This window comes from Triticum urartu, chromosome 1 (genome assembly GCF_003073215.2).
Source record: "Triticum urartu cultivar G1812 chromosome 1, Tu2.1, whole genome shotgun sequence".
In the NCBI taxonomy this organism is placed as follows: Eukaryota; Viridiplantae; Streptophyta; class Magnoliopsida; order Poales; family Poaceae; genus Triticum; species Triticum urartu.
This window is the reverse complement of record NC_053022.1, coordinates 529,341,235-529,360,741: the sequence shown is the minus strand read 5'-3', so window position 1 is coordinate 529,360,741 and position 19,507 is coordinate 529,341,235. Positions and strand designations below refer to the sequence as shown.

At 43.1% G+C, this 19,507-nt stretch overlaps 2 protein-coding genes across 4 annotated transcripts; both read left to right on the top strand.

Moving 5' to 3' along the window:
* The first annotated feature begins 7,065 nt into the window (after positions 1 to 7,065).
* LOC125526394 (60S ribosomal protein L4-1-like) lies at positions 7,066 to 11,400 on the top strand. Of its 3 annotated transcripts, none has more exons than XM_048691127.1 (3): positions 7,066 to 8,213; positions 9,214 to 9,343; positions 10,988 to 11,400. In XM_048691127.1, the coding sequence occupies exons 1-2, from the start codon at positions 7,113 to 7,115 to the stop codon at positions 9,325 to 9,327; spliced, it is 1,215 nt and encodes a 404-aa protein (XP_048547084.1). In that variant the 5' UTR covers positions 7,066 to 7,112; the 3' UTR covers positions 9,328 to 9,343; positions 10,988 to 11,400. The 3 variants fall into 3 exon arrangements, with proteins under 3 accessions (XP_048547084.1, XP_048547089.1, XP_048547083.1); XM_048691132.1 differs by having other exon boundaries at positions 10,375 to 11,049; XM_048691126.1 differs by lacking the exon at positions 10,988 to 11,400 and adding an exon at positions 9,390 to 9,567 and having other exon boundaries at positions 9,214 to 9,347.
* Positions 11,401 to 15,953: 4,553 nt separating this feature from the next.
* LOC125537710 lies at positions 15,954 to 18,403 on the top strand. The gene has a single exon (XM_048701036.1). It carries the CDS (start codon positions 16,074 to 16,076, stop codon positions 18,165 to 18,167), a length of 2,094 nt encoding a protein of 697 aa, XP_048556993.1. The 5' UTR covers positions 15,954 to 16,073; the 3' UTR covers positions 18,168 to 18,403.
* Positions 18,404 to 19,507: the final 1,104 nt, after the last annotated feature.

Below are 19,507 nucleotides of genomic sequence, written 5' to 3'. Positions count from 1 at the left end.
GAATGAAATACTTCCTTGTACATCTTGTCCATCTTCTCTCCCTCTCCTCTGAGCTCAACCAACCAACACTTCGGAAGCCATTCATGTGCCTTATGCATACCATGGTAGAATGGCACATAGATCATGGATATAATAAAAAAATATAAGGATCTTGTCATAGTAAGAAAAATATACATATCCATATCGAAGAAAAGGCAGTTCAGGACCTCTTCCTTCATCCTGAATTTGACCCTCAACACATGAAAAATAAAATACTAGAAGGAAACAAAAGCAACAAGGAAAATAAATCAGATCTCTCAAGCAAGCAAAACAAACAAAACTAGAAAAAAAAACATAAAACATGTATAAATCATGAATATGTGTTAAACCTACCGAACAAGGTGTACCTTTGCATACGTTTTGGTAGTATACATCATACCTTATAGATGGCCCATCATCACCACGTTTGACCTCCATGATCCAACCACATGGGATCTGGTGGCTCCTCCGCACCATCTCCCACCTTGTCCTTGATATCTTCTAGTAGTTTCACTTCCTCACAATATGAGATCAAGTCTTCCATTCCACAACTCCAAAAATTCTCGCCCTTCTGTTTCGACCACTCTTCTGTTTTTCATAGACCTAAAAGATCGTGGGAAAGAGACCGTTGGGCGCCGAGAGAAAGATAAATAAAGAGTGTGCAAGATCATTGTTGGTGCCAACTAGCATTCTCCAATGTGAACCATGTGAACAACATTCAATGACATGTTTTGACAGATAGTACTATAGACAATTCATCAAATGTGGTGGTTCAAGTATCCTAATTTCGTATGTAGAGTAAAGTATTACTATTCATTTGGGAGTGTGTAAAAATAGGAATAGTGCGGAGAGGAAATACGAGTTGTAAAACATCAAGAGAAAAACAAATCCACTTCCTTACTAAAAGTGATAGATTTGCATCCATGTATTAAATAATGAGATGGATCATAGACTCTTTTTTGCAAATCAGATGGGCTTTAGATTTGTGTTCATATTTTTTACTCGTGAAGTGTACCCTCTGTTATTGCGTATGTTCATTACTCAAAAAATAAGTGTATGTACGTATGTATTTTATTAATTTTCATTAATTTTTGTGACCAAAGAATTACGAACACTTTTTTATATGTCATGAACATTTTTTAACATTGCATGATTTTTTCCAAGAATGTCATGAACACTTTTAAATGTGTGAAAATTTGGTTAAATGGTACCAGCATGTTTTTGAATGTCACGAATATTTTGCATAAACGTGTGAAAATTTTCATAGTCTCATGAATATTTTTTTAAAAATGCGCGAACAAGTTTTTTCAACCGTGCCAGTCTTTTTTTCCATACAAGAAATTCAATAAAATGTTCATGCAGTTCAAAAATTTGTTCACACATTTTTAACAGAATATTCATGAGACTTAGAAAAATACTCACACATTTATAAAAATATTCATGAACTTGAAAAAATGATGGTACCGCTTAACATTTTTTTTGTATGTTCAAAAATTATTCATGCAATTTTAAAAACAAATGTTCACAACTATAAAAGTGTCCGTAACCATTTAAAAATGTTCACACACTTCAACAAATTCATGAAGATGTAGAAATTTGTTCACCCAGTTTTTAGAAACGGTCGCCCCTTTTTTACACAAAGAACACGAGAAAAAGGGGGGAAATACGAAAAAAAGACAAGAAGACCCCCCCCCCAAAAAAAAAGATGAAATACTCCAAAGAGTTCGGTAAAAAGGCTGCAATTGGACTGGAGAAACGATGTTGTCACTCTTTCACCCGCACGAACATTACTAATAATGGGTTTTGAAAGCGCCTTGAGTCGCCCATCCAAATAGATGGGAAGCCTTGATCAATGAATGTACTTGGGCCGGGGATGATCCCCTAGAAGTGCAGGCTGTCGAATCTCTATATCTTCACCATGTTGTCGATGAAAGATTTCACCTCCACAAAGAACTAGACCAACAAAAAAGGCTTGACACAGCAACATAAACTCATCAAATCTGAATAATCGGATCTGAGAGGACAAAAAACTCTCTAACCTCATGGCACCGTCAAAAGAACGAGAGGAAATTTATTCTCACAAAACTATGATGATCACTACACGATGACAAAGAACATAGAGGTCTTGAAGATCCGAGGTCCCCCCACCTCTCAGAGCCAAGATGACAGTCAGAGTCGAGGGGACCTAAATTTCTCAGATGGCGACGGCGGCGCGAGAAACCCTAATCAAGGGGAGTCTATGTCTTGTATACTACGAGACCAACGGGATGCTCGCCTGCGCTGTGCGGGATAGGTTGGCCCACTACAGGGAGCTCCGATTTAGCGTGGCGCGCGCTAGCAAAGGAGACAGGGCGAGCCCTCAGTTCCACCAACGCGCCACTTTTGCCGGCCCATTTACAGGACTGGTCGCGCTTTTCTTATTTGTCATTTTATCGTTTTATTTTTTTTCTTTTCTGCTTTTTATTCTTCTTTAAAATAATTCGGGATTACAAAAAGTTTCTAAAATAAAAAATGTCAATCTTGAGTGAAGTGTTTAAGAAATCATAAAATATTCATGGTTTCAAAAAATGTTAATAATTTTAGAAAATCTTCATATATGTGAACATTGTTCATGAGTTTCAAAAGACTGTATGTGAATTCAAACAATGTCCGTGAATTTTATAGAAAATGCTCCTGTATTCAACAATTATTCACAATGTGACAAAATAATGTCCGCAGAAACAAAAATGTTCGTGTGTTCAGAAATGTTTATGAATTCGAAAAATACATGAATTCATAAAATGCTCATGGTTTTCTAAATTATGTTGGCAAAAAATATTTTCGGATTCCATTTTTGTTCCCAAATATCAAAAAAATTGATCGTTTCAAAATGTTTGATGATTCAAAAAAAAATTGTTCATGAGTTTCAGAAAAATGTGCGTCAGTTTCAAGAAACTTTTGGAAATTTTATGAAATTATTGTGAATTTGTACAAACTTGTTCACGAATTTTAAATATGTTCACAATTTTTAAAAAATATTCACGAATTGGAAACTTGTTCAAGATTTTCAAACTATTTCACTATTTAAAAAATCTTCAAAAATTTGAAAATCGTCCACAAAATACAAAATTTAAAATTAAAATAAAAAATAAAAACGAAATTTTAAAATGTAAAGGAATTTGAGAAAAAACTGTATAAAAATAATAAATTAAAAAGTTACAGTTAGTTTGGGCACGAGATATTTTGGGCGGGCCCAATCATACGCATTGTGAAATAGGTTCCCCCTCTACTACACCCTGTTACCGCTAATCTGGTTGAATTGGATATGAACCGGTAAAAAAGGCTAGGTATGATTTTATATTTGCCCAAACAAATGTATGATTTTGTATGACTCAAATAAAAATTTAAAAATTTGTTATTTTCTTTTAATTACAATTGTTTTATATTTTTCATACTTGTTTTAGTTTTAGAAATATTCAAGATATAATTAAATATTCATCGTGTATTAGAAAATATTCATAACGTATTAAAAAGTGTTCATCATGTGTTTGAATTGTCATAGTCTAATTAAAAAATGTTCATCGTGTGTGAGTAATTTTTTGTGTCTACTTGACCGAATATTCTTATATATGAATTTGAAATATTCGTCGTCTATACCAAATGTCATCCAGTTTCCAAAAATGTTCGTACCATTAGAAAACATTGTTTATGACATTGAAAAAATGTTAACACGTTTAAGACATTGTTCATGTCAATTCAAAAACATTTATGATGGTTTTAAAAAAGTTCATGAAATGCAAACATTTATTCGCACTTTTTAAAAAAATGGTCACGGTATATGAAAACATAATTATAACACTTGACAAAATATTCTCATGTTTAAAAAATATATTTATGACAATGTAAAATTTGGTACTCCCTCTATCCAACTATGTAGGGCCTAATGTGTTTTTTAGGCTAACTTTGACCACATGTTAGAGCAATAATATGACATATAATTTTACATTATACGACTCATATACTATTAATCTTATCAATAGTCAAAGGCAATCTTAAAAAACACATTAGGCCCTATATATATGAATGGGGAGTACCACAATTCTTTTTTAAGTGAACGTCATATAAAAAATGTTCACTTTTTAAAACAAAAAACGTGAAAATGTAAAAGAAACATAAATAAAAAATAGCAAAATAAGACAGAATTATAAGAAACAAAAAAGAAGGAAAAATATATCAAAAAATAAATATTCAAAGTAAAAAAGAAAAAGATAAATAAAAAGCTGGAATAGAAAAACAAAGAAAAAAAGGCTGTAGAAGGTTAACAAAACCAGAAAACAACCGCTCTCAACTGTAGTTTAAAAGCTTCCCAAGACCAATCCCGCAAAAAAAAAAGATTTATGGGTCATACCACTCAGCCATACGTTGTAGGTAAGGGACCCATAGGTCGGGCAAAGAAAGAGATATTGGCTTGCCCTACCAAATCATTGGCTTGCCAAAATATTGGCGGAACTTTTAGCCGCCCACAACTTTTTTTTGAGAGAAAGCAAAGCTTTATAACTTAACAGTGCTCGGGCAAATCACCCGACACACAAACAGCCACATGGGGTGGTACAATATTGGTCCAACCAATGCTATCATTTGGCAAACATAAACTACCAAGTTTCGCAAGTTCATGCACTACCGAGTTCGCTGCGCGTCTACAGAAAGTAATAGATTGCTTAGAGAACCACAATTTAAGCTGAAGCTTGATGTCCTCGATAACAGCCGCGTATGGGGATGAGTCAACCTTGGACAAGTCGAGTGCTTCCTGCAGTAGCTATGAATCGGTCTCGAAGACGACACGGAGGGCGCCAATGTCAGCTGCCATGGCCACTGCCTCAGACATGGCCACAACCTCTGCTCCGAATGGGTCATTTATCTGCTCCTTCCTACCAGCTCGGGCCAGCAGCACATCTCCCGCCTCGTCACGGACAACCGCTCCCCATGCAGCAAAAGTCTCGCCCGGCGTATAGGCTCCATCCACATTGATCTTCAGAAATCCTTCACCCGGCGGTGCCCACTTGCTCTCTGCTTGCTTCTTTTTACTCGTTTTAAACAGTTGCATGAACTCCAAGGTACTGCATTGGACTTGGCGAATTAGCTCGTCATCCGTGATTGGTAATTCCCCTTCTTTTATTTTATTCCTCTTGTTCCACCAGTTCCACAACTTGCCAACGTGTTGGCGCAAAATTGAACTGGCGAAGTAGCATCCGTCCGGGCAAACAAAATAATTGGCTGGCAATCAAACGAACACCCACCCTTTGGTCAATGACCAATTTTTTGGCTTGGCTGCTGAAGGCAACGATCCAAGCACAATCATAGTCTTGGCAGTTCCCATCTGTAGTTGACCGTCCCATTAATTATTACGTACCCTAGGTTTCTCATATGTTTTATTTGGTCTTTTTTGCTTTTTATTATTTTTATATATTTTAATATTATATTCTAGTATGTATGCGCAACAATGCACATTTTAACATTATGGGGGTGATTTTTAGGAGGAAAAAAACTTAGACTTGCTAATAAATTCAAGGCAAAAAAATTCTTGATGTATAGGCGTAGAAATAAATTATCTTGTAAAGAAAATCAGAATTGATAAATTCAATCCACACAATTTGTTAACAGCAAATACCGCAATTTTTTTAAATACACAAAAAACATTAAAAACATAATTTAAATTTATTTTTACGTTTCTCCCCCCAAACCAAACTTTTCAGCTCAACATGTTGTCAACCTCTAGCTGCAACATGGTTGGCCCAAGAGGAATCAGTATGGCCCAGGTCTCTTGAGAAGGATCAGGCATTCATTTTAGAACATGCTGGATGGAGGAACCATGTACTGTAAGTTGCGGATCCCATTACTTTCAGCCGTTGGATTTAGGACATAAATGAATAGGATTGATGGCTAGCTCCTATTCAAAACTGGTACACTACTAGGAATTTAAGTTTTTCACGCTAGACCATTGACACCATATATTTTACTTTTACTAACAAGACTTTTTTACAAAGAATATTGGGAAAAAATCTGGATAAATTTTCTTCGATATATCTACAATCCTTCGATATATCACCCGATATCCAACATTCGATATGTTCAAGCCAAACTGATATGAATCCGATATACGATATATTGATATTTTGAACCTTGGAGTGAACACGTGATCAACATCACATGCATTGCATTTTGGGGAACATAAATCCAATTTCACCTCTCAGCTACACAAACCCCCCAATCTCTTATACTAAATGGGGGGGGGGGGGGGGGGGGGGTTGTAGCTAACAAGCAAAGGGAAAATCATGCATCAAACTGCCACATGTGATACTAGATAGGATTTGCTCTGAGTATGGTCGATCAAACCTACGAGAAACCCTATCCGCTGGCCCACTCACGACCGCGAAGTTGTGAGAAAGAAATTGAGGGGATGAGAACTAACCATAGTGCAAACGATCGCCGAATTCGGGTGGCGCCGGCGCCTTCCCTGGTCTCTTAGATTGGAATAGAGAGGGAGAGAGATATATGAAACAGAAATGACCAATGTTTGGGGTGTAACTAAACTTGAGGCCTTTATTACAAAATTCCCGCCTCCCCGCCTTCTCACATGCCGCTCAGTGGTGCATCTGCAAAATTTTCTTTCGGCTCGAAACGACTTGTGCTGACTCAACATGCCATGTAGCTACTTTTGTAAAAGTGAGCACACTACCGAGTTTAGCGAGCCGTGTGCCGTGTTTGCGGCATTATGGACCAACGCGAGCACGCGAGACAAGTTTTTTTTATGCGGGACAAGTTGATGTACCATTGTTGCATTTAACTGCCTCCAAGTAGTTGAAACAACCATCAGTTTTTTTTTTGAGAAACATAACCATCACTTTTTTTTGGAGAAAAAAACCATCACTTCTTTTCCACCCAGAAAAACTATCAGGCCGTAGATGGACCAAGGAATCTTTTGCTCAGGTCCATGAAGCATCTCACTGACCTAAGGCCCAGAGAGCCCACCTCCCTAGCCAAGCCCTAACCCCTGCATCCATCCATAGAAACTCTTACCCCCCATCGCCCAGTCCAGCCTCTCCCCCGCCGCCGCCATGGCCACCACCGCGCGCCCGCTCGTCTCCGTCAAGGCCCTGGACGGGGACATGCCCACCGACGCGGCCGGCGTCCCGATGCCGCACGTCATGAAGGCACCGATCCGCCCCGACGTCATCACCTTCGTCCACAGGCTCGTCTCCTGCAACAGCCGCCAGCCCTACGCCGTCTCCCGCAAGGCCGGTCACCAGACCTCGGCCGAGTCCTGGGGCACGGGTCGCGCCGTCTCGCGTATCCCGCGTGTCGGCGGCGGCGGCACCCACCGCTCCGGCCAGGGAGCCTTCGGCAACATGTGCCGTGGCGGGCGCATGTTCGCGCCCACCCGGATCTGGCGCAAGTGGCACCGCCGCGTCAACATCCGCCTCCGCCGCGTCGCCGTCGCCTCCGCCCTCGCCGCCACCGCCGTCCCGGCCATCGTCACCGCCCGGGGCCACCGCATCGAGTCCGTCCCCGAGTTCCCGCTCGTCGTCTCCGACTCGGCCGAGGGCATCGAGAAGACCTCCCAGGCCGTCAAGGTCCTCAAGCAGCTGGGCGCCTACGCTGACGCCGACAAGGCCAAGGACTCCGTGGGCATCCGCCCCGGCAAGGGTAAGATGCGCAACCGCCGGTACATCAACCGCAAGGGCCCCCTCATCGTCTACGCCACCGAGGGCTCCAAGATCGTCAAGGCCTTCCGCAACCTCCCTGGTGTGGATGTTGCCAACGTCGAGCGCCTCAACCTGCTCGACCTTGCCCCTGGTGGCCACCTTGGCCGGTTTGTGATCTGGACCGAGTCTGCCTTCAAGAAGCTGGACGAGGTGTACGGCTCCTTTGAGGCGTCTTCCTCCAAGAAGAAGGGCTTTGTCCTCCCCAGGCCCAAGATGACCAATGCTGACCTTGGTCGCCTCATCAACTCTGATGAGGTCCAGTCTGTGGTCAAGCCCATCAACAAGGAGGTGAAGCGCAGGGAGGCCAGGAAGAACCCTCTCAAGAATGCTGCTGCCGTGCTCAAGCTCAACCCCTACTTCGGGACTGCCCGCAGGATGGCAGTTCTTGCTGAGGCAGCCCGTGTCAAGGCCAGGAAGGACAAGATCAACTCCAAGAGGACCAAGCTCAGCGTGGTATGCTACTCCCTTCCCTTTGCCATCTGTTTCATATCATGTTACACATGATTACATATACCTTATAATACTCTTCAGCAATTGTTGAATGTCCGTACTAAGGTTTTACTAAGTCTTTATGTGTAGTGGTATTTAGCATGACTTGAATTCTGGAATGCCTGTATTGTGCATGGTGATTTCAGTTTATGATGATAACAATTCTGTACATTTCCATATGTTTGTACTGTTGCATGGAATGCCTGATTCATTGATAGGTCATGATTAGTTAGTTTATTTATGATGATATGCCTGATTCATTAGTAGGTTGTGATCAGTTTATGATGTTAACAATTCTGGAATACCTGATTCATCAATAGGTTCTGTTATGTGTTCCTCAAATAAATTTCTAGTTGCAGGTTTATTTTTTTTTGTGTTCATAGTCAAGCTGCCTGTCTTGATTATTTAGTTTCTTTTTCTGTATACATGGTTGTTTGTATAGTCTGGCTGGGTTATTGCAAGCTATGTTAGTTTCCCATGGATTATATATGCAATATCTGTAACTGTTTGATATGCTTTGATGTACTTCCATTTCATTTCTGGCATGCCTGTCTAGCCCTGAAATAGGGATCAAGCACACTAGTTGTGTGTTCTTTGCATATACTCGGTAGTGTATTTCTCCGTACTTCAGTTTATAGCTGCATGTTTAATCTTTGTATCCATAATGAAGGCGCCTATCTTGATTTGTTAGTCTCTCTGAGTGTATTTGTTTTGTTAGCCTGATTTATCAGTATGGATGGTTGTGTTACTCTTTCTTCTCTAAAAAACACAATGTCTAATTTCTTTTCATAGCATGCCATACTGAATATCTGATTCACCAGTATCCAATATGATTTGTTTGTGCTCGTTGTATGCCATTTATCCCAGTTTGTAATTAAGCTTGATTGCCAGGTGACTGAATTCCATATCCTGCATTTACTATTTGGTTTTCTCATCACTGATGAAGGAACATTTGTTATTGTAGGAGGAGGCATCTAAGATCAAGGCTGCTGGGAAGGCTTGGTACCAGACCATGATCTCTGACAGCGACTACACGGAGTTCGACGTCTTCTCCAAGTGGCTCGGCGTCAGCCAGTGATCATCTCGTTGAATTAGTAAGTGGCTCGGCGTCAGCCAGTGATCATCTTGTTGAATTAGTAGCAGTTTATCGTCCTACCTTAAGAGACCCTAAAGTATGATTTTGTGTCATGTTATCGGTTATCCTGAGTCTGAGACATCATATGCTGTTTTGGTAGCTGTTTATCTGGAGTGTTTTATCTGTGGACGCATTTTGCGAGACATGTTATATGGCATGCTTTATCGTCGAGTCGTTAGTTCAGATTTTGAGTTGTTTTTCATATATACTGTCATGAATGTGAAATAATTTTCGTCATTGTGAAATTGTTTGCTTTTTTCTTGCACGTCTTGTTATGAAATTTAGCCTCCCGCATTTTGCAAAACTAGTAAATTCGGCACTAACAAAGTTGAGAAACATGTAAAACAAAATGATGAATTTTGAAGTTACAGTCAAGCAGATGTAAATTTTGTTAGATTATAATGTTTTTTATTAGTCAACTTTGTTTTGATCATTTCTAAAAAAAATAAAATGTCCTCTCGTGATATGGGCTAAAGACTCCGTTGAGACGATAGAAGAACATGGCAACAGGGGAAAAAATAATAGCAAAGAATTCTGATAAGTTGATCATCTATTTGGAAAATGCTGAGGAAAAAAATACCCCTGAATCTTTGAGAAGTAAATTTGTGAAATTTCTTCAACAACAATACTTGCTCACAGTTCTCCCTGGAAGATACGCTTGTGGCTTATCAGACAAAACAAACGGAACAGGGGACAGAACCACCCAACCACACTGGAGAGCCACCCAATAACTTGATGACCAAGAACAAACTATACCTCTGAAACAAAAAATAAATTTTCTACATTTTTACCGGTCACCATACTCTCTAATTGCTCTATAAAATATTCTACTACCATTTTCTGGATGGTTCTAGATGATATCTCCTCCATCTTTTGTCAAATGCCGTTCAGGTGGTGCTCAAGAAGCAACCTGTAGAACAAGCCGAGTAATAATAGAAGAACAGACAGAGTACCGGCTGTCCCGCTAATCCAGCTTTTGCCTCAAAACAGGCACATCTTCAAGTTTGACTGCCATTGCTGCTGTAGCCTGTAGGGGTGGCGCGAGGTGTTCGACCTCGTCATCGAACGTGAGCCTGCAGACGTTTCTAGGGGAACAACCTCATTGCTGAACCAAGTCTCCTATTTTGTGAGTTGCATTCAGACTGTTCAAATTCAATTGGGAAACACGACAACACGGGAAAAATAATACTCCCTCCGTCCTAAAATTCTTGTCTTAGAATTGTCTAGATACGGATGTACCTAATACTAAAACGTGACTTGATACATCCGTATTTAGACAAATCTAAGACAAGAATTTTGAGACGGAGGGAGTAGCAGGAAAGGAATATATGCGAAAAGTTGATCATACACCCATAAATCTTCGGGTAGTGAATAGTGCAATTTCTTGACCAACAATATTGAACAATTATCCAACAGAAATAACACCAAATATATTAGTAATAAAAAATACCAATTGTTTTTTCTTTGTGATTTGTGAGTTGGTGTCGTCGTTACTAATTGTACCGGTTTGGTTCACTACAGACTTCATAACATTATTATCACTTGTATCATGATTTTTAAATTTTGCCTCTCCACTCCATTTGTACTGACAGTTTCTTCACAGATACATCTTGCTGTTCCGAGTTATAAGCAAGTATCTTTCCCTATTACGACAACGCTTCTTGTCAAAAGAACTCATTGGTTCAACAGCTGTACTTTTGACTGAGGAAGTATTTCTGCCCTATATATATATTCAGCGGATGGATTTATTGTTGAAGCAACTGAATGGGCCGTAGACTGGAGAAAGTTTTGCACTAAAGTGGATGCTTGGAGGCAACCTGCAAACGTTTGTTTTACTAAGTTATAATGGTTCGCATTATATAATCTTAGGAAAACAATATACATTATATGTTTATTAGAGACCTGTTTCTCTCCTGATAATCGTTGGGAAACAGCTTCACATGTAATATATCAAAATGGATTTTGTGCTTGTACCTCAATGGACCTTGGTAAATGATTTATTGAGCTTTCCTTGCATTCCTTCGTATTTTATAAATGACCGATCATGCAAAAATTAAATCAAGAAAAATCAATGAGATTTTCAGAATTACTATATTGCAGCATAAGATAGACAGAAAAATGAAAAGCTTTCTAAACAAACACAGACACTTGGTGCTCTGAATTTAGCATTACAGGGCATTATTAGGATTCTCTTTGATTGGAAAGCACAGATCATCAAAAATAGAAAATGAAAAGCTTTGTGCACATAAACACAAACATTTGTTGTTCAGAAATCAAGATTGTTAGGTAAGTATTATTATTTGACTTGTGTTAAATCAGAAGGCACATATCAACACAAGGTACTTATTGGCTTTACTATGAGAATGACTCCACGTTACCTGTTTTCCAACTTAGTAAAGCTCAAGGTATATTATATGATCCAACTCTCAACAGCGGGTTGGTACAGTGGGCGAGAATGACACCCAGCGCACCAAGTTTGCTTTCCACACGCTGAGGATGGCTCAAATTTGACAGAAGCGTAGCACGATCTGGGAGTGGCGAGGGGCAGCGAGAATGAGGCTGGATAGGGAGAGCACGAATGGAAGGGCGAGAGCCATCGCGGCATTCTACTCACGTGTGAAGTTTCATGATGTATGAAACTTAGTCGATCATTCTACTCACATGTGAAGTTTCATGATGTATTGACACCCATATGGTATTCTTAGTGAAGAAAAATACAAATGTGACCATACTATTCATTAAATAATTTTTTAATATAGCTTTGATTTTGTCATTTTTGCCCAGATTACTACGGATGTGATTTCTTCGTGAAACTTCATATGCAAGTATACCAATTGATTATGTATATTAAAAAAATAAATTCAGATTTTTTGTAGCATTTTTTTCGAATTTACTATTCATAAAGGGTGCGCGCGCACCCATGTTCACCAAATCTGCGTTCATATATGTATTGCATATATTACTTTAATAAATTTTTTAAAAACGCTCACCGTGTATTAAAAAAAGTTCATCAAATACAGAAATTTGTTTGTGCAATTGAAAAATCATTTGTGCCATTCAGAAAAATGGTTGTGTCATTCAAAAAATTTCACATGTTCAAAATATGTTAATGAAATTTTTATACAAATGTGCATGAAATGTAAAAAAACATTCACATTTTTTTTAAAATGTTGGCACCATTCATAAAAATTACCCATGCCATTTTTTCAGGCGTTCAAAAATATGTCCATGACATTGTAAAATACTCATGAAATGTAAAACATGTTCGTGTAAATTTAAGGGCTGTTCATAATGTAAAATATTTGTGCTATTTAAGAAATGGTCATAAACACTTAAGGAATATTCACATGTTTTATAAAAATGTTCATGATTTTTTTAGAAAGTTCAGCATGTGTTTTAAAATGTTCATTGTGTATTAAAAATCGTTCAATTTTGCATTTAACAAAAGTTCAACATGTATTTAGATTAATGTTTAGCGTGTATTTGAAAAAAAAGCTCAGCGTATATCTAAAAAATGTTCAAGATGTATACTGAAAATGTTCAAGGTGTACTAAATTTTTTTTGACACGTGTATTTGAAAACAGAAAAAATCTAAATGGAAAATGAAAAAAAGGAAGTAGCTGGAGAAAACACATAAAGAGAAAAAAAATCACATGAACTTCCCCAAAACCGCTTGTGCACAACTTCTGTTGTGCCAGTCCAGTCGGGCGAACTCTTATAGTCGAGCGCTACTATCGTCTCATGCAGTAAGCGAATCATATATATGATTTGCGTACTTATAGGCAATCAACTCACTTGACAAATGTTCCTCATTTGTGGAGGCTACGCTTTTTGTTGATGTCCCAATGTGGAGGAAGATCTTTTAGCTGATCTTTTCCGTGTATTACATTGTTTACCGGTCTTTTTTACTGCAGTATGGACGTACTTTGCTAGCTGATCTATCTTCGTGTTTTACCTTGTTTACAAATATTGTCCCATATTTTAGTTTCCTCTTCCTTTCAATCAAACAAAGGAGGAAACATGCATGCACTGTGTTTAGTTTCCTTTTCCTGTTCCTTTGAGGAGTGTTTCTTTTCTAAAACAATGCAGACGCGTTTTGAGTTTGACAAAGTCGCCACAGACGAAGGGCCGGTTCATACATATTTGGGGCCATAGGGTGAGACAACAAAATGGGGCACTTGTGGACAAATGAAAAATCAGAGATATAATGTTTGTTATCATGAGATATAATGTCAATGCATGAGAACTTACATTAGTTTATATTCTCTCCAATCTGTTCGTCACTCGATGTCTTCACCCGAAGAAAACGTCTCCAAAGCATCCTTAATATGATGATCAGATCTTGTTGTTTCTCCTAACCCTTCTGGAAGAGAAGTCATCAATAACCACATCAGTATTTGTTTCATCCAACTTTCCTTTCTCAATGCATATAGTAGCAAGACCAGACAATCTTTATTGTGGCATTGATGATCTCAAATAGTTTCCCAATAACTTCAACTTTGAGAAATTGCGTTTCAGCTGATGCTATAGTGACTGGTGCAGTAAATCAAATTTGATAGGCTATTAATATATTTGGAAAAGAGTCTATGTCTAACAAACTCAAAAATATCCATAGCACGCAATGGCACATCAGATTCTGGTAAAGTAATTTGCCGTGGTTGTAATTCCGAGAAGAGATCGTCTAATTCGACATAACTTTGAGAAAACGTTTCTACAAGTTTAGCACAGCATTTGAGTAATTCAATGTCATTCAATAACTTCAAGTCTTTTGAGCTCAGTAAGAAGCCAGATATACTTCTGAACACTTTAAGTTCTTTGAAGAACTACCGGTTCTCAAAAATTGTCAATTGATTAATTCTCAAAATGGGTAGTAAAGAGAATGGAGAAGATTATGCGCAGCTTCCTTTGGAATGGGGATGACGAGTGTAGCGGAGCCAAATGTTTAGTAAACTGGAAGAGGGTGTGCTCCCCTAAGGATCTGGGTGGCCTCAAAATCAAAGATATTGTCTGTTTTGGTAGGGCCCTACGACTGCGATGGGCTTGGCTTGAATGGAGCCCCACCCTTAGGCCTTGGCTGGGCACTCCCATCCCTTGTGACCGCACTGATAGGTTGCTATTCTCGGCTTGCACTGACATCTCTCTGGGAAATGGGAAGAGCACACATTTCTGGCATGATCATTGGTTGGATGGTATGGCTCCGGTCAATATTGCTACTGGCCTGTTTGGTTGGCGCGGAGGAAAACTTTGACTGTGCAGGAGGCTTTGGACCGTGGCCGCTGGATGAAGGGCCTGGAGAGGATTTCCTCTGAGGATCTTCTCGACCGGTTTGTCAGGCTGTGGGAGATGCTCCAACCCATTGTGCTCTCGGATATCCCAGATTCTATTCAGTGGAAGTTCTCTGCTGACAGCTGCTACTCCGCTGCCTTCGCCTACAAGGCTCAGTTCTTGGGCCGCATTGCGGAACCGCAACTACACTCTGTTTGGAAGAGCAAGGCCGAACCGAAGATCAAATTTCACCTTTGGTTACTACTTCCAAAACAAAATCTGGACGGCGGATCGGCTTGCGACAAGGGGATGGACACACAACGAGATGTGCACGTTCTGCAATCAGATCATCGAGTCGGCTGTTCATCTTACTTTGACTTGCCCTTTTGCCCAGAAGGTTTGGTTTTCCTTCCTGCAAAGTGACCCTGAGGCCTCTACTATTGCTTCAACCTCAATGACGATCAAGGGCTGGTGGAGGAAGGTCTTGAAGCTGCATAGCAATCGAACTAGGCGCATACAGATCACCTCGGCTGTATACGTCGCTTGGAATCTTTGGAAAGAGAGAAATAGGCGGACTTTTGAAGGGAAGAGATGCTCCCCTGAGACTGTTGCTGCTATGGCTAGAGATGAAATAGCAATGTTAAAGGAGGCTACTTTTTAGCGCCTTTATTTCCTTTCCTTTGGGTTTCCAGAGTTGTGTTTTTCTTTAAGAGTGTGAGTGTGGGCTTTGGCCGCTCTGTACAACACTTGGAACCTTGGTTCCTTTCCCTCTTCTAATATGAAAAGGCAGAACTACTGCCATGTTCCTTCAAAAAAGATTGATTGAACCTTTCTTGAATTCTACCAGTTCATCCCTCTATTTTTTCCCACTTCCTTTTCTAAGTGATAAACATTTTTAGAAGACATGTCACCAAACAATTGTAGAAAATCAGTCAATGCAAGGCTGGCACCCCCCCCCCCCCCCCCCCCCCCCCATTCTCATCCTTGGATTCAATGAAGCTTTGAAGAACAGGCCACCAAAAGAGTAGGAACTAGGAAGAGAAGAATTAGAGATGTCAGATGGAGCAATCAGAGGCGGAGAGCCGGGAAGAACTTGATTAGGGGAAGGAGGGAGACGTACCATCTCTGATGCGGGGATGCCTCAAATGTGCTTGTGGAGCAATGAGCATCAATCAAATATGGTCAAAACGAAGATTCACGCATTGGCATAGGCGCATAGCAAGGCTGATCACCATGCATGCAACCTGATGAGACCAATCCGCGCCGTCGACCCGCCATGTCGGTTCAGTGGACGGCTCAGATCCACCGTCGCCCCTCCGTCGTCCCACAGACATATCGAAAAGAACGAGCCGAGCCGCCTCCAGAGCTCACCAGATCGATCGTTCGATCCCCGAAAATCTCTTCCCCCCCAAACCCTAGCAGGCATGGCGACCGAGACGGAGCCCACCGCGGCGCCGCGCCTCCTCCTGGGCCCGCCCCTGATCCGCGCCGCGCGCCCGTCCCCTGACTCCTCCGCCGCCGCCACCGGCGACGCGTCGCACCCGTTCCTCGACCTCCTCGACGCGGCCTTCAACGCGCCGTCGCCGGCGGCGCTCAAGCCGCGGAGGGCGCTCACGGAGAACTGCTCCGCCACGTACGCCAACTCGGGCAACCCCTGCCTCGACCTCTTCTTCCAGGTGGTCCCCGACACGCCCGCGGACCGCGTGCACCAGCTCCTCGCCGCCGCCTGGGCGCAGGACGCGCCCACGGCGCTCCGCCTCGCCTGCAACCTCCGCGGCGTGCGCGGCACCGGCAAGTCGGACAAGGAGGGCTTCTACGCCGCCGCGCTCTGGATGCACGAGCACCACCCGCGCACGCTCGCCTGCAACGTCGCCGCGCTCGCCGAGTTCGGCTACCTCAAGGACTTCCCCGAGCTGCTGTTCCGCCTCCTCCGCGGCCCCGACGTGCGCGCGCTCGCCAAGGCCGGCGCCGAGGCCGACAAGGCGCGCAGGAAGGCCAAGGGCCTCGCCACGCAGCGGGAGGGCTTGCGGGCTAGGCTCGCCGGCCGCAAGCGCGCCCGCGAGCTGGCACCCGTGCCGCCCAAGGCCACCTTCGGCGACTTCCTCTCCGCCGCGCTCTCCAAGGCCGGCAAGGGCAGCAAGCCCGTGGAGATTGTCCCGGTCCAGGAGCCCGCGGAGGTGCAGAAACCCGAAGCGATGGAGGTGGACCAGAAGAAGACGACGGCGGCGAGTAAGCCGCGGCGGATGTCGAAGAAGGTACGCACGGTTGCCAAGCTCGCCGTGCAGTCGCTGGAGACGTACTACGGCGACCGTGCCTACCGCTTCCTGTTCGACGCCGTCGCCGACTTCTTCGCCGCGCTCCTCACCTCGGACCTCGAGCAGCTGGCCTCCGGCGGTAAAAAGCGGAAGATCGGGCTCGCCGCCAAGTGGTGCCCCACGCCAGGCTCGTCCTTCGACCGCACCACTCTGCTCTGCGAGGCCATCGCCCGCCGCCTCTTCCCGCGCGACTCGGACCCCGAGCTCACCCAGCTCTCGGACGAGCACTACGTGTACCACGCCCTACACCGCCTCCGCCGCAAGGTGCTCGTGCCGCTGCGCAAGGTGCTGGAGCTCCCGGAGGTGTACATGAGCGCGCAGCGGTGGTCGGAGCTGCCCTACACCCGCGTCGCCTCGGTGGCCATGCGGCGCTACAAGTTCCTCTTCAAGAAGCACGACGAGGAGCGCTTCGACAAGTACCTGGAGGACGTGGAGGCTGGCAAGGCCAAGATTGTGGCGGGCGCGCTCCTGCCGCACGAGATCGCCGCGGCCGCCTACCGCGGCCAGGATGACAATGTGTCGGAGCTGCAGTGGCGCCGCATGGTGGACGACCTCCGTTCCAAGGGGTCGCTGCGCAACTGCATCTCGGCCTGCGACGTGTCCGCGAGCATGAGCGGCACCCCGATGGAGGTGTGCATCGCGCTGGGCGTGCTCACCTCGGAGCTCAGCGAGGAGCCGTGGGCCGGCAAGGTGATCACCTTCAGCGAGAACCCGGAGATTCACCTGATCCGCCAGAAGATGGACTTCGTGCGGCACATGCACTGGGGCGGGAGCACCAACTTCCAGGGGGTGTTCGACCAGATCCTCCGCACGGCAGTGGAGGTGAGTCTGGCGCCGGAGAAGATGATCAGGACCGTGTTCGTGTACAGCGACATGGAGTTCAATATGGCGTCGGGGAGCGCCTACGCCTACTACTACAGCCGGCGGGAGTCTGTTCCGTGGGAGACTGACTACGAGGTGATCTGCAAGAAGTTCAGGGACGCTGGCTACGGCGACGTGGTGCCCCAGATCATCTTCTGGAACCTGCGCGACTCGAAGTCGACGCCGGTGACGTCGACCCAGCCGGGGGTGGCCATGGTGAGCGGCTTCTCCAAGAACTTCCTCAAGATCTTTCTGAAGAACGACGGCGTGGTGAACCCTGAGGCCATCATGATGGAAGCCATCGCCGGCGAAGAGTACCAGAAACTCGTCGTCTACGACTAGATCCATGCATTGTCAGTTGTCATCTTCAGCCTAGTTGGTCTGTCGTGCTGTTGGATTAGCTTGTTTTCAGAATTGTGAACAGCTGGCTTGCTGTGCTTGATTAGCTTCTTTTCTGAAATAAAACCAAAATCATGCCTGATTGGAATTGTTTTGCTTCATGCAATGTACTGATCGATCATCACTTGGGAGTGCATGAATTTATTGACCGTGCCTTGTGAATTCCGAGCAGCTTTAGCTGCCCATGTTGTTCTTGGTTAGCATAGTCTTTTGTGCATTTGTACCTTATTTACCCTGTTTGCTTTCCAATGTCCTTAGGAATTCTCTTGATTGCAACTGTATATACTGGCATAGGTAGAGCTGCATGCGTGCACTGAATTGAAGGCCAATTTACAATTTCAAATTCTTATGTTTATGCATGCCAAGAATGCAGAAACTTACTTGAACATATTGCTTTTTGATTTCCCATCATCAGAGAGTATGAAGGAATGATCACTGAATTCCGGACAGCTTAACTGTCATGGGTGTTCGGTTAGCTTATTTTCTGAATGAATTCGGACATGGTAAAAGTTGTCTGAACTGCTGCCAGTTTTATCATGCCACTAATGCGGAAACTTACTCATCGTTCATGTGTGCATTTGGGTTTCTCTGTTTTGTCATGCAGCTTTGGCAAATTCATTCTGTGTAGAAAACAAGTTGCTCTCATCGTGCTGTGCTCCTCCAGTGGCCGGCAGTGTTATTGGAGTGCATGAATGAATTTCTGAATTCCTAACAGCTTACTGTCGTGGCGTTTGATTTTCTGAATCCAGACCAAAACCATGCTTGTAATTTTGCGTGCGCTCTCTCAGTTGTATGCTTGCTCTGTTTGTTAGTCTCCTTTTCAGAATTCAAACCAAAAGTCATGCTTGAGAGTCGCGCAAATGCAACTTTGGCAGATAATGAATGACTTGTATTGTCATCAGTCAGAGAATGAATGAAATAAACGACTGTGAGTGGGCATGGATGTTTTTATTTATTTATCATGCAACTTTGGCAGTTTAATTTCACCGAAATCCTTTTTGCAAACACACTGTCTAGATGGCCTGTTCATCGATCCTCTATGCATGGTACTGCCAACCTGCCAGTTTATTCCGAAAGCTGAAGCTAGAGTAGTTGCCATCCATAGATTTGAGTAATTTCGAGTGACAGTGGGAGCAGACCGACAAGTTGAAGCCTCGAGACTGGCCCTCCTTCGTGTTCATCGATCGCCCGGTATATATTGGCATGCGGATAACCTGGTGACCCACCTTCTTGTTGGAAAAAAAATATGTTTTTTTGCTCAATTTCAGTCGGCTGAAACACTT